The sequence below is a fragment of the Gloeophyllum trabeum genome (assembly GCF_000344685.1).
Source record: "Gloeophyllum trabeum ATCC 11539 unplaced genomic scaffold GLOTRscaffold_00006, whole genome shotgun sequence".
NCBI classification, from domain to species: Eukaryota; Fungi; Basidiomycota; class Agaricomycetes; order Gloeophyllales; family Gloeophyllaceae; genus Gloeophyllum; species Gloeophyllum trabeum.
The window spans coordinates 832,397-846,787 of NW_006920415.1; the positions used below are offsets into that span (position 1 = coordinate 832,397).

The following is a 14,391-nucleotide window of genomic DNA, read 5'->3' on the forward strand; positions in this document are numbered from 1 at the left end:
GATGCATACCATGTCTGTCGTGCTAGGCACGACGTACGATATGTTGTATTGAAGCCTGGAGCGTTTGTAGCGGACAGTTGTTGTACATACGTCATTTAGTGGGGATTACCAAGAGAAGCAAGAATGTTACATTATAATCTACGACAGGTCTCTATTACACATTGTAGTATTCGAAAGCAGGCGCGCCAGGTTCTGAGCTCTCAATGATAGCGCGGCTGAAACCAGGGCCTTCCTTGGACAAGGCCTCTTCGACCGAGTAAATGTCGGCGTCGACCAAATTCAAAGTCTTCTTCAGATATGGTAGAAGCTCCTTCAGGACTTCTGCTTCGGAGAAGGGCAACGTGCGCCTAAAGGCTGTCTGAGCACCGAACTCGGACATGCGTTTCTGCATGGCGAAAACTATAAACAAACTTCCAGACATGAGCGAGGGACGTGCGTACCTTGAATGCTTGAACGAACGGCATAGCCCGCTTGTCCTTGATCAAACCCTTCTTCGTTAGGATCTCCCTGACCTTCGCGTCGTCGACCTTGTCGGCCTCCTCCGCATAGGCGTCCTTGATAGCTTGCACACACGTATCTTGCCACTCAGGGAACGAGTGCGCGACGTATATCCGGACAGCCTTCGGCGACTTGGGGTCGTACGGAACTTTGCCCGCCTTGTTTTTGCCCATTTTCTTGAGCAAGCTGAGCTCAGCATCACGCATCGTCTTAACGGTGCCGCGCATATACGCTCCTGCATCGAGGATGCTGCGGTCCACAGCCGACGAAGGCTCTGGCCAGAGGGCGAGCTGGACGGACTTCGGCTCCTTGAGGACTTCTGTCCAGACGTGTTCCGCGAAGTGAGGCGCGACGGGGGTAATGAGAAGGGTGGCAACTCGTATCCAGTACAGGACGAGGTCCGCGTGCATGCCGCCGGACTCTGCAGTGACCTCTCGGTACCAGTCACGGGCGCTCTGGATCTCATAGAAGCCGTATTTCAGGGCGTCCTTGAAGCACATACTATATATGAAGAATTCAATGTACGTGAGATATCTTAGAGACAGAGGTACTTACTCATCATAGTACTTCTTCGTGATGTTAATGAGGTCGTTGACTTCGTTCTCGAAGACACGGTCATGGTAATTACGAGCCCCAGTGCGAAGTTTCGACTTGTCCTTGGCCATCTCCTGCACCGAGGTCAGTTTCCAGTACAACGTACCCAGCAAAGGTCCTCACCTCGCACCAGCCGATGAGAGTGTGGAGTCGGAGAATGTTCGCGTTGGCGGTCTTCTCGTCAAAGTTGGCATCCTCCATACCGTCTCCCGCGTCAGCGAGAGCTAGGCGACTGGCATCCGCACCGAACTTCTCTATCGCGTCGCGTAATGTCAAGGCATTACCCTTGCTCTTCGACATCTTCTCGCCATTCAGCATCAAGTGCCCGTTCACGCGCATACTGAGCGGCCACTTGTCCTCGGGGAAGGTGGCACAGTGGTTGTAGATGGCGAATGTCAAATGGTTGGGAATAAGATCTTTCCCAGAGGACCGCACGTCGAAGGGATAGAAGTAGTCGAACTCGCGCTTGAGCGCGTCCGCCTTCTCCTTCGGCAGGGGTGCTGGTTCCGGCCATGGTCCGTTGCAGAAAATGTACTCCCAGACTTCGTCTGTCATCTGGTCGGCAGTCACGCCTAACGGCCCAGGTTTGCTACCGTTGATAGTACCACCTACTGAGGGTCAGGAAATCACACAGATGCACTAGGGTAATCCATACCTTGCAATAGGTGTGCGACAGTGTAGTAACTCATATAGATAGTCGAGTCACTGAGACTCTCCACGAGGAACTGAGGATCCCAAGGCATCTTACTTCCCAAACCGTACGTCCGGGCGCATGCCCACTGGTTCAACCAAGCTAGAGTACCCTCGAATGCGTTCCGCGTTTCCTGGTTGTACGTCTCCATCTTGGCCAAAGCCCTGCAAGATAATTGTTAGGCCTGAGTGGAGAGCTTCGAGTCACGTATCCCTTACTTTTCGGCCTGCGACCTCCAGGACGGCTCTCCATAGTCGAGGTACCATTGATCCATGAGCGCAACGACACATTCATCCGCGCTCCGTGAGACAATCAGGCCCTCAGGCTCCGCATACGCAAACGCCACACCCTTCTCGATCATAGTCGCCCGCACCTTGTTCTTCGCCTCCTGGACGGGCTGGCCCTTGAAATCCCCAATGAGCATGGTACCGTTGTAAAAGCCCTCCTTGTACGCGATCTCCTTCGCCTCCGCGAGCTGCTTCACGTCCTTCTGCGACTGGATCTTCAGCTGCTTGACCAATGCAGGAGCGGTCATCTCGCCGTAGGCGGGCGTGCTCAGGACGGGCACGGGGTCGAACGAGGCCCAGGACGGGTCGATCTTGTAGAAGTCGGCTTTCTTGCGCAGATCCATGAGGGTTGCATAGTCATCGGGCGAGTCTGAGGGCACGGAGGTCACGACGCCGGTTCCCTGGGGGGTCATCAATAAGGATCACCCTTCAAGTTGCTGGGTCCGCATCACTCACCTTGGTAGCGAGCACGTTATCCATGGGCAAAACATAGACCTCGGGGTAGACAGAGAAGGGCGCCCTGATTTTCGCGCCGACGATCTTCGTCCCATCGATCTCCAAGAGCTGGTTGACCTGCCCACGGACATCGAATATCCCCTGGAACGCCATATTCCGCGCCGCCCGGTACGTGCACACATACGCCTCCTTCTCGTTCGCCGCGAACACGCCGTACTTGATCTGCGTGCCCACAAAGCAGTTCGTCTGGCCGTACATTGTCTCGGGCCGCAGCGTGGCAGCCACCAGGTACACCTTGCGCCCGCCGACCTTGCCCTCAATCTCCTTCGCCGCGGCGTCGCTCCACTGCACCACCTCCATCTTGATCGCGGTGTACTCCTGCGGGCCGAGCGCCTCGCCCTCCGCGCGGTCGTGGTCCATGCACGGCTGCCCGTCCTTGGGGCTGTAGATCGTGTAGCGCTCGCCGAACTTGATCTTGCCGAGCCGGTGCAGCTTGTTCATCTGCCAGCGCACGAAGGAGTCGTAGTACGGGTTCGCGTCCGTGGTCATGAACGTCCGCCGCCAGTCGATCCGCGTGCCCATGCGGTGGTTGTCTTCCTATACGATAGGAAGGACGCGTCTCACAACGGCGATCGAACACAATGCAACGAGGTACGTACGATGGCGATTGGGGGGAAGTATTCGCACCAGTAGTACGGGTCAGCGAATTTCTTGATCTCAGCTCGCGGCACGCCTATCGACTCCATGATCTGGAACTGGTACGTGAAGCCTGTCTTTTTCGCCGCAGCCTTTCCCTTCGTCGCCTTGCCGGGGTTGGTGGCGTTGGGTGCTCCCTGTACGGGCGCAGGTGCCTCGGGCTCGTCCTCTGGCTTGTAGTTTTCGAAATCGGGCCCGAACATCTCCATCTCGCGGATGAGTTTGTCTGCGCAGGCCTGCAGAGTGATATGTCGCGTTCATACGATAGCTAACCGGAAGGGACATACCTTGATGGGCATTCCGGTGACATGGAATCCGTGGGGGAAGAGCACGCGCTTGCCAAGCATCCGCTGGTACCCAGCCTCGAACTCGATCTTCGAGATGGTGAAGGCATGTCCGAGATGCAGGGACCCGTTCATGTAGGGGTAGGGGAAGTTGCCAAACCACTTGGGGAACTTCTTTCGGATGTCCACCATGGACATTCCAGCCGTCTCCTCAGCGCTGGGCGCGTCGACCTCAAACAAATGCTCCGCCTCCCATCTTGCCTGGTACTTTTTCTCGAGCTCTTTCAAGTAGTCACGCTTGCCTGTCTTTACAATTTCGATGAGTACTCGTGATTACGGCGCGCATGAACGAACACATACCTGCGCAAGCTCCAGAACGTTTGCAGAGGACATGGTGCGGCGAAAAAAAGAAACTATAGTACAAACAGAAAAAGGACGCCTCGCCCGTCGACAGAGACGCAGAATTTTGGGCAATCGACGAGCGCGTATCGATTGCAGTCCCTGCTCAGATCAATGACTGCACAACTTTTTGAAGGAGTCAATTTCGATCGGCAAAGATAGTCCTGGGAAACGACTGGGTCAGAGTTAGACTCGCCAGCCAGACCTTTTTCTTGGTCATGAAGAACTGAGCGAATTAATATTCTCACAAGCTTGGGAGGCTCTACTTGAGAGAAATGAATTTGCAACGTCTGGTCAAGCCTGGTGCACCTACATACTCCAACGATATAGTAATCTCACGAGGTACACCTATACTAGTACTGGTACAGAAGGCCTTCCTGGGACTCCGTCCGGGACCCGAGGCCTCCAAGGTACTGCAAACTGGATGGGAGTCTACACGCGCTTAGATCCTGGACCAGATCACAGCCACCGGGAATCTCGATCGTCTGCTAAGAATAACCATCCCCACAAGGGCCCCGCCAGTATGCATATGATAGCTGCAGCGCGCTCCCTCAGACGGCGTCTCTGACTCCGCTACCACCATGAAGCTCGTCGCGGCCGCCTCAGTCGTCCTCAGCGTCGTCGTTGCCGTTGTGAACGGCCAGACGCTGATTCCCCCGCCGCTCTCCGCCAGTGGGAGTGGCAGCATTTCAGTTCGGCCTAGCGGTGTCCCAGGGTAAGTACTGTCTCGTACCCTCAGGAATGCCGCGTCCGACTCAGGCTGCGGACAGCTCGGGCTCCCTGTCGATGCCATTGAGCACCATCTCCACGGAGTCCGCCAGTAGCTCCGGCAGTGTCACCACCACGAGCGTCACAGTACCCAGCGGCACATCCACAGTCTCGGTGACGCCGTCCACCAGCGGCACCATCTCCTTGCCGGGAAGCATCCTTTCCACAGTCCCGCCACCATCTAGCACGGGTAGCGGCAGCGGTAGTGGCAGCGCGAGTTCCACCCGTACCAGTAGTGCGCCCTCTACCACCACCAGCAATGCAGCAGCATTGGGCGGAGTGCAGATCGATCCGGCGGTGTTGGTAGGAGCAGGCGCGGGGCTCCTCGCAGCATTGTTCTGAGAAGCACAATGTCTGGCTGCATGTTCATGATCTTGGATGAAAAGCGAGGATGAATAGTGCAGAAGCGTATGAATACTACCTATACATGTACAGTAACGATATTATACCGCTTGTAGCTGTGCATTACGCTCCGCTGCGTCAACCAGCCCTCCTGAAGTCGACAGCGGTGGGCACTAGAGGGAAAAAGTCTTACAACTGAATAACAACCACGGACGAAGCTGGTAAGATTAGTTTTTGATATTAAACAGCTAAATCGCCCGGAGATGGATCAGGACATATGGCGTGACAGCACCATGCGAGGACGCACGTTGATAATGTCCTTCACGCTCAGCTTGTGTAAGTTGCCGGTACCCTCTCCAAGAGCAGCATTCGCCAGTTCTGTCGAGACGTGGACGCCCCAGGTCAGAAATCAAGACCACTCTACAATTCGATGACATACCTGTTTTCAGGGCTTGCAACTTCAGCATCCTAATGCCAGTTCAGCATTAGTCTCCACTGTATCGCGGACAGACGGATGAGATCCTGACCTCTCCTCAATCGTGTTCTTGACAATCAGCCGCTTGACAAACACGTCCTTCTCCTGCCCCAACCGGTGCACACGATCATAGGCCTGCGACTCCGTCGCATAATTCCAGGACAGATCCATACTGCAACCCATGGTGAACAACCACACCATGGACGTAAGACAAACTGCCAACACGCACTTGACCACCCGGTTAGCAGATACAAGGTTCAACCCCACGCCGCCGCACTTGGTGCTGCAATAGCCTGCTCAGCATCCCCATCCGCGAAAAGGAGGAAGCGAGACAGGTACCTGATAAGCATCACCTTCGGCCCGCCGTTCTTCTTGAAGATCATCAGCGACTGCTCGCGGGCCTCGCGGTCCATCTTCCCGTCATATCTCAGGGACCGGATCCCGTATCGGTTGAACAAGAGCTCTGTCAGGTCGAGCATGGTCGTCCCTGCAGCGCGTGCGTCAGATAGAGTCTCGCCGTGCAACTCGAAAGAGAGACTCGTGTAAAAGAACGAGTCTTACATTGGGAATAGACGATGGTCTTGTCCCCGGCGGCTTCAGCCTCCTTCAGCAGGTCGATCAGGGCGAGCATCTTGGTGCTCGGCTCGACATTGTGGTCCCCTCGACCCCATATCTCGAGCAGATTCTTCGAGATGGGCGCGCCGCCGTCTTCTTCCTCGTCGTCTTCATCTTTGGCCCTTCCCTTGCCCTTGTTCTTGGAGGAAGCACTGAAGACGTCACCTTCAGAGTCGGATTCCGACGCGGCTTCCTGCATTGGCGGCCAATTGGATGGACATTCATCCTCTTCAAGCACGAGCACGCACCTTCTTGACATTCTTCTTGTCCTTAGACGGGGACAGTCGCGACGCGAGGAACGTCGACACGTCCTGCAACTCGTCGTCTGAATCCAGATCGATGACCTGAGGGGCCTCCTCCACCTCCGGCGACTTTGCGCGACGTTTCATCCGCGCCTGCCGCTTCTCGCGCTGGATCCTCTCCATCTCCTCCGGAGTAGGCTCAAAGGCGGAGGAGCGGAAGACCTTGTCGAAGCAGTCGCTCATTTTCTTGCAGGTGGGGCCTGAGTGCGATTCAGTCAGATCAAGACACCTCGAACGCGAGTGTAAAGGATATCCCCACATGGTCGCCAGCCCTTGGCTACGGCTGCCTCGTACTCTTTCTCAGCTTTGAGATTCTCCTGCTCACTACCTTCGCCGCTGCATACAAGAAGTGAGCATAAGAAAACTATACAATATGTCGATTTCCTTACAAATGTCCGTCGTGCGCGATGGGAGCAGTGCGCAAGTCCAACAAGCAGTCTGACAGATCTGTGAGGGACGGATGCCTGAGGTGCACGTGCGCAGCTTACCGAAGCAGACTTGGTGCCCGCAAGCCAGGACTCTTCCGCTATCGCTAGAGTAGACTGAGGGGCCGTGAGTCGGTGCATTAGGGAGCAGAGAGCCACGTACAGTCGCCACATATCGGACAGGACGCTTCCGGACCATCGTCCTCATCGTCGAAATCGAAGTTCATCATACGAGCGCGGGCCATGAAGCTGTACATCATAAAATTAAGCTGGGCCGACCGCCACATAGGTAGAGGAAACGCACCCCTTTTTGACCTGGATGCAAACGTGTAAGCGCCATAAATTCTCAACGGCAATACTACTGACCGTATCGACCCAAGGCTGTCCCATCAACTGCGCCGCGCGAGCCCTCTCTCGGTCTGTATCACTGGCTACCAGCAGAGTAGGGTCCGAATAGGGCTCAGCCAGACTCTAAAGTAGCAGCTCTATATACAATTTCCAGGGGTAGGGTGCAAGGATGTCACGTACGAGGATAAGGTTGGGATGACAACTCAGCTGCCGCAGCCGGAGTATCATGACCTGCAGAAAACGTCAGGGAGAACTTGAGCGTAGAATGACCACAGGTATAAACTGACAAGGATAGCTGTATGACTGCGCCGCAGGTATCATCGGTCATTCACGATGGTCCGGATCCATCGTGCAAGGTTTAACGACGTACTTCTTCAAAATTGTTCCCTCCCTATAGAATCGGTTGATCCTGAATGCCACCCGCTTCTCAAAAGAGTCGTAGAGCTTCCACAGCGTTGATAAGCCTGAGTCGTAGATAAATTGCAGACGGACGTACATCGCGTTCTTCGGACGAAAACTCCAGCTCGACGACATCGACATTCTTCTTAGGCAGTTGCAAAAGCGGCTCTCCTTCCTGTTGGATTATGTTAGAGATACAAGCTATATGGTGGACAGAAACCACTCACCAACTTTGCGTCTTTGGTGCGGCGGAGAAGGACCGGTTTGAGGACTTCCTGGGCCCGCATTCCTGATTTACATGCAAAGGTTCACAATAAATGATCAATGCTCTCGGAGTAACGTTCAACGCACCCGCAAGGACCGTGTCCTCCAACTGTACCTTGGCCTGCGGACTTTGTTCGAATACATACAGTTAAGTAGAACGCAGCACGAACAATATATTCGTTGAAGTCATTCCAGTCATTCCACGGTCGGAATCGACCGAAACGAATCAGACCGTAGATATCGGCTCTGCATAGCAAGTCTATCATTAGACCGTAATTCCAACCGTGATGACGCACAAGGAGTTTGTAACTGGAGTCCCAGTGAGCATCCACCGATACTTCGATCGTAGCAACGCTACACTCTTGCTTGACCGGGTGGTCCTGAAGGTATTGAGGAATGGATCAGGACTTACCGGAGCTCGAGGCAGGTAGAATAAGACTCGCCTGTTACGAATGAATTGAGCTTCATCCAGAATTATCCTAAACCACTGCATGCGAGATAGGAGACCACTACCGGACCGCAAAAGGGTCAGATCGCACAACCTTGTACAGATTCTACCGTCTCAAATGACAGCACCCTACCCGTTCTCGGCGAGCCACTCCGCTTCCTCGTCGTCTGCTACATCTGAGGGAACTGCAAAATCCATATTGAGTGTTTGATAAGTGGTGATAATTACCTGCGCGACCGATGAGATCGGTGTCACGCCAAGATTTTATGAGTTGCTCACGTCGAATGAGCGGACAGCAGACAGCTTCTTCAGCTTGTCTTTCCCATGGTGTATGTGGATGTTAAAGACATCGTTTGTCTTGGTTTCGAGTTCCTCTTTCCACTATCAGGTCAATGTAGCGAGATTTATATGACTTAATTCAGAGATGGAAAGCGGAAGATAGACGTTTACCTGGTGTAGAAGAGCCGCGGGTACGACTATGAGAGTGCTCCTGTATTTCTCGTTAGGTTTAGGCAGGTTCATGGCCATAGTCGCAATCATCTGGACTGTCTTGCCTGATGCAGACATGAACGAAAGAAAAATGGAGAAAGAGGTTGAGCATACCGAGACCCATCTCGTCGCTAGGGAGTAATTCTTCCGTAAGATGCGGCAAGTGATGTACAGTTACACTTACGCAAGAATGCCCCCTTTGTGGGGAGACTTGAGCTCTTGGTCCAACATCCAGGCCACCCCAATAGCTTGGTGAGGGAGAAGTCGGACCTCCAACCCAGGAAGGAGGTCCTTTTTACTGAAGCATGTTCAGAAAATCGACAGTATGGTTATGTTGTTGACACTCACTCTCTGAGACCCAGCCTAGTCATGGCATCTCGGACCGTGATACCCTGGCTCAGATTGTCGATAGAGCGGGTCACGAATTCCGCCATTCTGAGGTATATAATGCAGCTCAAGCACAGATAGGTCACCAGTCTCGTTAACAATGAACATACCGCTGTGCTTGGTCCGGTCCTCCTCTATCAATATGCGAGATAGGCGCCTCAGCATCATAATGCAAGCTGAAACTTGTCAGCACGCGGGGCAGGTTCGTTCCTTTGGAAGTCGGTGACCCATTCAGCAGAGACGACGGTCCAGGTTGACTGGTGCTAGCTGAGGACTCATGGCCAGCTGTGACTATAATGATGCTGATTCCATTACTGAGGCACCACTGCCAACTTACTTCCGGCTGATGCTGCTACTATGTTAGCCCTGTCCTTTCCAACTGCCCTTTTCTTCCCACCGCTCCCGCCGGAGGTAGACTGGCTGCTTGATGGTCTTTTGCTATTTGGATTAGCGGGGGTCTGGAACAGACTCGCTACGGGGTTGGGCGGCGGAGCTGGGGTTGTTGGATTCTCCAGCGCAGCCAGAATCCGTGATCTATTGTTCGGTAGACTTGATGTGCCCGCCATCTTACGAGGGGAGAGTCGGAATTCAGACGAGACGCGCAGGCCCTAATTGAGAGCGTATTGTGGCGCGCGCCACAAGCGCGTTTCGGCACATTCCGGTCCAAATGCCACTACGCGTTAAACACTTGTGCTACATATAATATATGATACTGCTACAAATAGTCCATATCGTATGTTTCAAGCGACAATCCGTTCAGAGGCTCTACCTCTGGGATCATAGAACTTCTTCTCCTAGGCACTGGGAGGTACGTTTATACGTTCACATGAGTTCCTCGTTTTTCGAGCTTAGGAAACGCTGGTCTACTTAGTGACTGAAATTCTCAGCGCCTAGAATCTGGAAGGATATCGAACCATCCATTACGCTCTGTCCTGTGCAAAGATGTCCCGTGTTCTTCACTGCCTTATAAGAACTATCTCTTCGTAGCTTGCCCACTTGGACCGGAGCGCTCCGTTGAAACGAGAATAGCTGTGGAGCCAGCCGCTGGGTGCATGCTCTTCATCTTTCAAATTGTCTGAGTATTAGCTTCGTCTCCAACGCAGGCGCTCAATGCTGCTTTTCGGAACTTGGCATTAGTCCCGGATACCGCGTGGATCAGATTCGCCTAGCTAGAACGCCTCACGTTGATATTATGCGCTGGAAAACAGACGGACCATTTTACCAGGCGAAAGTGATAGGACGAGTTGCTGCAACAGATCAAAGTGCGGAAAGCCATAGGTTTCCTGGATTTCCATTGGTTACTCCCGTTGACGCTATGTTCTGCATGGACTGCTCTGTTTTTAATAATGGACCTTACTGGTATCCCGACTTCTATCAGGTAAGTAGTGTACCAACGATCTTCTTGCTTTTCCACACGAAATGCTCTCTTTTGCAGGAGGCCGAACCGTAACGCCTGAAGAACGAACTTCCTGGGCGTATTTTATTGTATCATCAAAGCATGTACGTGGGCGCTCGTGCGATATGAAAGCCTGTGGGTTCTACTTTGCCATCTCGTAAGAAAAGTACAACAAGACGCGAGGATTCTGCAGAGCGCTGCAGGGCGTTTCTTGTCAACCTCGTGCCCATCTCTAGAACGCCCGACTGCCTATATCTAGTCCAGCCTTCGCCAGCACTGCAGCCCCCACCCCCTCTTTCCCGTGCCCAACTTGACTTGAGCTCTAGTTCACTACCTTTATACAAACTGCCTGTTGCGACAATGAACGAGGACGATCGCCGTTCTGACTCTGAAGATACCGTTGTGGAGGACGCGTATCCTGACGAGAAGTTCGGTCAATACCACTACGACAACGGTTCCACTGACAGCATTCACACTGATGCTACGCACTTTACCGGTAGGTCTAACGTATTGATCTTCATCTTTGCATACAGAGATTGATTGGCCCTTGTATACAAGATGACGGTCCTGGGGGAACTGATACTCACTTCTCCAAGGCTGCATTTCAGCGTAATGAGGTGCGCCCTGCCCCTTCACCTCGTCGGGTTGGTATATTCGCCCATTTAACCTCTCAGCACTTACGCTTAGGTTGTGACTGAGATTACTGCCATAAAGGAAGTCAGTAACACTGTACCGGCTCATGCGAAATGTATGTCTGACATCCAGTCACAGGTCGCGAGGTCCGGACTTGCGGTGCTTGGAATTTTCGGACCAGGATGTCCTGCCTGTATCAAGGCTCACCCTCGTTATATGGCTTTCTCCGGTTCGTCTCCCGGCCAAGCTGTGCAATTCTATCAAGTTTTCGTGAGGTCTTCTTAGATTTTTCATTGGCCTCTGTCTCATGCTCCTCTGCAGATTAACAAAAGCAAGAGCGTATACCATGAACTAGCGCACAGCAAGCGACACATGGTAATGCGACTTTCTTTTGCTCAAGATAAATTCATCTAAACCGTTGTCTCTAAATTGTAGATTCCGCAATGGAGGATATACCATGATGGTCACGAGGTGTACTGGAATTATGATTTGGGTAAGGTGGAGGTATGTCAATCAGTACCAACAGAATGTGCAATCAGCAACCTCGTGTATGATGGTGACTCATGCGATGAAAGGCTGGACTCCAAAGCATGCATTCCCTTGGCCTTGATAAGTCTCAAATCAACAGTTACCTTGACACGGATGCTCGGGAAACTGGGTACGTCCTCGCGGCGAAGGTTCTTATTAGACCTGCCCTAATTACGCTGTTTTTATCCCATTAATAGCATAGACGAAGGACATGGCTGCGAGTTGTCACCAGTCAAACATAGGCGGTGCTGGCTCGTCCGACTCGTCTTTGGCGAGGACAACTCTGATGATCAACCTCGCTGCAGCGCCGTTCTAGCGAGCAATAATCCCTCACAACTGGCAGATGCTCGGCTGGGGGATTCCCATTTCCGCGTCATCTTCTACGGCGACAGGCGAAGCCGTAAGGTCATACATATCGCCCTGGAATTTTCCCCCGATACGAACAAATCATTGCGCTTCCGATCCGCCACATTCTTTGCGCGATTTGAATCACAAGGTGAAGGGCAGGAGGTGTTGATCACGAAGGTCACACCGCAGAAGAGGATTGGCGATGAGGCGTCCGCGACTGTCAGGCAGGGGGTCTCAACCGAGTTCCAGGGGAAGGTCAGCATTGCTCATCCTGGTGGCCTGAGAGCCAAATGGAGGAAGACTTTCCATGTGGAAGCGGCATTACATGATCACGAGACTGCCACGGGCAGCGGACAAGGAAGTAAAATGGCCCAATGGACATTCCGGGAAAATTCCTTGGACGGTGAGCGACGCGGCATCGCGGAGAGGCAGGAGCTCTCCGTTCATTTCGAGACCATGCAAGAGAAATTGGTCGTGAAGTTCTGGGGCCTGGCGACACTGTCTCACAAAGGACACGCGGCCCACATTGTGCCAGTGGATCACCACCACCTCAGACTCGGGTCAGAGTCTGAACCATACGTCAGGACACTCGTACGACCCAAGGGAATTTTGTAGGTTCCAATTTCGCATCGTCAATCCCACACAAAACTTAAATCTTGTAATCCCGCAGACCTCTCTCTCAGTAATGTGTCACATGGCTCGAGAGCTGTTCGACCAGTAGATGTGGCACCGCAAGTTTCCCGTAAAGTTCTTTCAGCTCCTTAGCATTACACCGGACTTGATTCTCTTCAGCCAGAATCCCTATGCCATCGTGTCGATGAGAGCCTTAAATTACCGTATCCTCGCTTTGTTTCTCCAATATATCATAATGACCAGGCCTACAACTCCGTTATATACAGAAATACTCATTTTTTACGGATAAACGTACCTGTATAGCAAGACAAGAGGCTCCAGCTCGTCTTGGATGCCATCATTGAAATTCACGAAGTCGACATGTCCGTCGGCTGATCGGCCATCCAAGTACGCCACACTGAAGTTGATTTTCAGTGCCCTTGCCAAAGCAGTCATCTGCACATGGTCTAGATCCTCGTGAGTATCAAGACAGCTGCCATTTATTTGACCGCTTACCTGCTTCTTTACCAACTGCCTCCACGAATGTCTCGCAGAACTCCCTGGGAGTCATGAGTTCCCCGAGTTCAGGGTGGAAAAGGAAATCCTGGTACGAGTCTGGGTCCGTGCGGATTTGAGCGGACGTGAGCAATCGCAAATACACCACGACAGAGTTCGAGACTAAGTGAGCCGTGTCAAGTTCACTCTTCGTGCAAGATTCGAGCAGAGCAACCTTCGGGATTTTGGAACGCCTCCAGAAGCAATAGAGGCGTCAAGGTAGTGCCATCTGCTTCCGGTTGCACTATCCGCTTGATGATCGAAACAAACGTGTCGTAGAAGTCCTCGAATACGAGCTTCTGGAAACCCGCCGCCTCCAGCATGGGGAGGCTAGCTTCTAAGGTCGATACAGCACTTCCGACCGCCAGAGCGGGGTCCGCGGCATTCATAAGACGTTCAACGTAGCGAAAGGCCAGGGCTAGTGATAACAGTCACTATCCAGCCATGGGTGCAGTCAAGATCGGACGAGGCTTACAGCGATAGAAGCAGTCACCATCTCCCCTGGTCCTCCGTATCCCAGTATAAGATTGTGACACCAAGTAGTCGATTTGTTTGGTGAATGACGCCGATCCGTTCTCGTACTCCGCGCGTAACACCGCCATCGGGACAATCTGGTCGATAAGCGGTCGTTGCGGCACTGCCTCGTCCAGTAAACCCTTCCTTGTCAAAGAAAGATGGTATCAGAGCTTTCCGAGGTATTATGTCGGCCTACCTGGTTTAGCTCATACAGTTGAGCTGGGGTCAACGAAGCGAGTTCTGTATCGACACATGCCAGCGTTAGCTGCGACGTCCAAAAATGTATAAAAATCACGCATACCCGGATTATTTGTCACGAATCCTGGTCCCGTATACGTAGGAAGGGTTTCTTGACCTTCGGCAGTTGGAAGGTCGGCACTTTCGAGTCTAGCTACACATCATCTAGTGATAAGAATCCACAGATCGCACGGCTGGATGTATCGGGCACTAACGCGCTTCAGGCGGGGTCTCGCCATCTGAAGACTGCATGGTTGCTATTGTAGCACACAGTCTGAAGTCACGTCCAAGAGCAGATCTCGCGAATGGCAACTCAAGTGTACCCAAGTGAAGCACTGCTACATGAATCGCACACAAACCTTAGAATGGGGTCAATCTCCGGTCGATCTGTGCCACTGC

The 14,391-nt window shown here is 52.8% G+C and overlaps 5 protein-coding genes across 5 annotated transcripts; 2 read left to right on the forward strand and 3 right to left on the reverse strand.

Annotated features, from left to right (window-relative positions):
- Positions 1 to 154: 154 nt before the first annotated feature.
- Positions 155 to 3,899, reverse strand: GLOTRDRAFT_93306 (leucyl-tRNA synthetase; the record flags this gene model as incomplete). The annotated part of the gene is made up of 10 exons (XM_007867592.1): positions 155 to 385; positions 441 to 999; positions 1,054 to 1,166; positions 1,216 to 1,700; positions 1,748 to 1,947; positions 2,002 to 2,471; positions 2,527 to 3,123; positions 3,186 to 3,458; positions 3,510 to 3,812; positions 3,867 to 3,899. 10 exons carry the CDS (start codon positions 3,897 to 3,899, stop codon positions 155 to 157), a joined length of 3,264 nt encoding a protein of 1,087 aa, XP_007865783.1.
- A 587-nt stretch (positions 3,900 to 4,486) lies between these two features.
- On the forward strand, positions 4,487 to 5,015 carry GLOTRDRAFT_105699 (uncharacterized protein; the record flags this gene model as incomplete). The annotated part of the gene is made up of 2 exons (XM_007867593.1): positions 4,487 to 4,620; positions 4,676 to 5,015. The coding sequence occupies 2 exons, from the start codon at positions 4,487 to 4,489 to the stop codon at positions 5,013 to 5,015; spliced, it is 474 nt and encodes a 157-aa protein (XP_007865784.1).
- A 268-nt stretch (positions 5,016 to 5,283) lies between these two features.
- Positions 5,284 to 9,214, reverse strand: GLOTRDRAFT_41451 (P-loop containing nucleoside triphosphate hydrolase protein; the record flags this gene model as incomplete). Its single annotated transcript, XM_007867366.1, has 25 exons — positions 5,284 to 5,393; positions 5,455 to 5,483; positions 5,543 to 5,662; positions 5,720 to 5,773; positions 5,830 to 5,977; positions 6,052 to 6,298; positions 6,354 to 6,607; positions 6,667 to 6,743; positions 6,797 to 6,845; positions 6,896 to 6,949; positions 6,996 to 7,101; positions 7,184 to 7,303; positions 7,361 to 7,411; positions 7,544 to 7,624; positions 7,677 to 7,754; positions 7,807 to 7,868; positions 7,931 to 7,964; positions 8,014 to 8,089; positions 8,140 to 8,352; positions 8,425 to 8,519; positions 8,571 to 8,672; positions 8,742 to 8,845; positions 8,895 to 8,911; positions 8,965 to 9,078; positions 9,129 to 9,214. The coding sequence occupies 25 exons, from the start codon at positions 9,212 to 9,214 to the stop codon at positions 5,284 to 5,286; spliced, it is 2,481 nt and encodes an 826-aa protein (XP_007865557.1).
- Positions 9,215 to 10,923: 1,709 nt separating this feature from the next.
- On the forward strand, positions 10,924 to 12,687 carry GLOTRDRAFT_128960 (uncharacterized protein; the record flags this gene model as incomplete). Its single annotated transcript, XM_007867594.1, has 8 exons — positions 10,924 to 11,059; positions 11,122 to 11,180; positions 11,251 to 11,280; positions 11,335 to 11,466; positions 11,518 to 11,571; positions 11,632 to 11,700; positions 11,772 to 11,854; positions 11,922 to 12,687. The coding sequence occupies 8 exons, from the start codon at positions 10,924 to 10,926 to the stop codon at positions 12,685 to 12,687; spliced, it is 1,329 nt and encodes a 442-aa protein (XP_007865785.1).
- Positions 12,670 to 14,310, reverse strand: GLOTRDRAFT_60500 (cysteine proteinase). Its single transcript, XM_007867595.1, has 8 exons — positions 14,208 to 14,310; positions 14,057 to 14,146; positions 13,952 to 13,995; positions 13,715 to 13,895; positions 13,415 to 13,657; positions 13,201 to 13,362; positions 13,001 to 13,151; positions 12,670 to 12,950 (listed from the first exon to the last, which is right to left on the reverse strand). Exons 1-8 carry the CDS (start codon positions 14,242 to 14,244, stop codon positions 12,899 to 12,901), a joined length of 960 nt encoding a protein of 319 aa, XP_007865786.1. The 5' UTR covers positions 14,245 to 14,310; the 3' UTR covers positions 12,670 to 12,898.
- Positions 14,311 to 14,391: the final 81 nt, after the last annotated feature.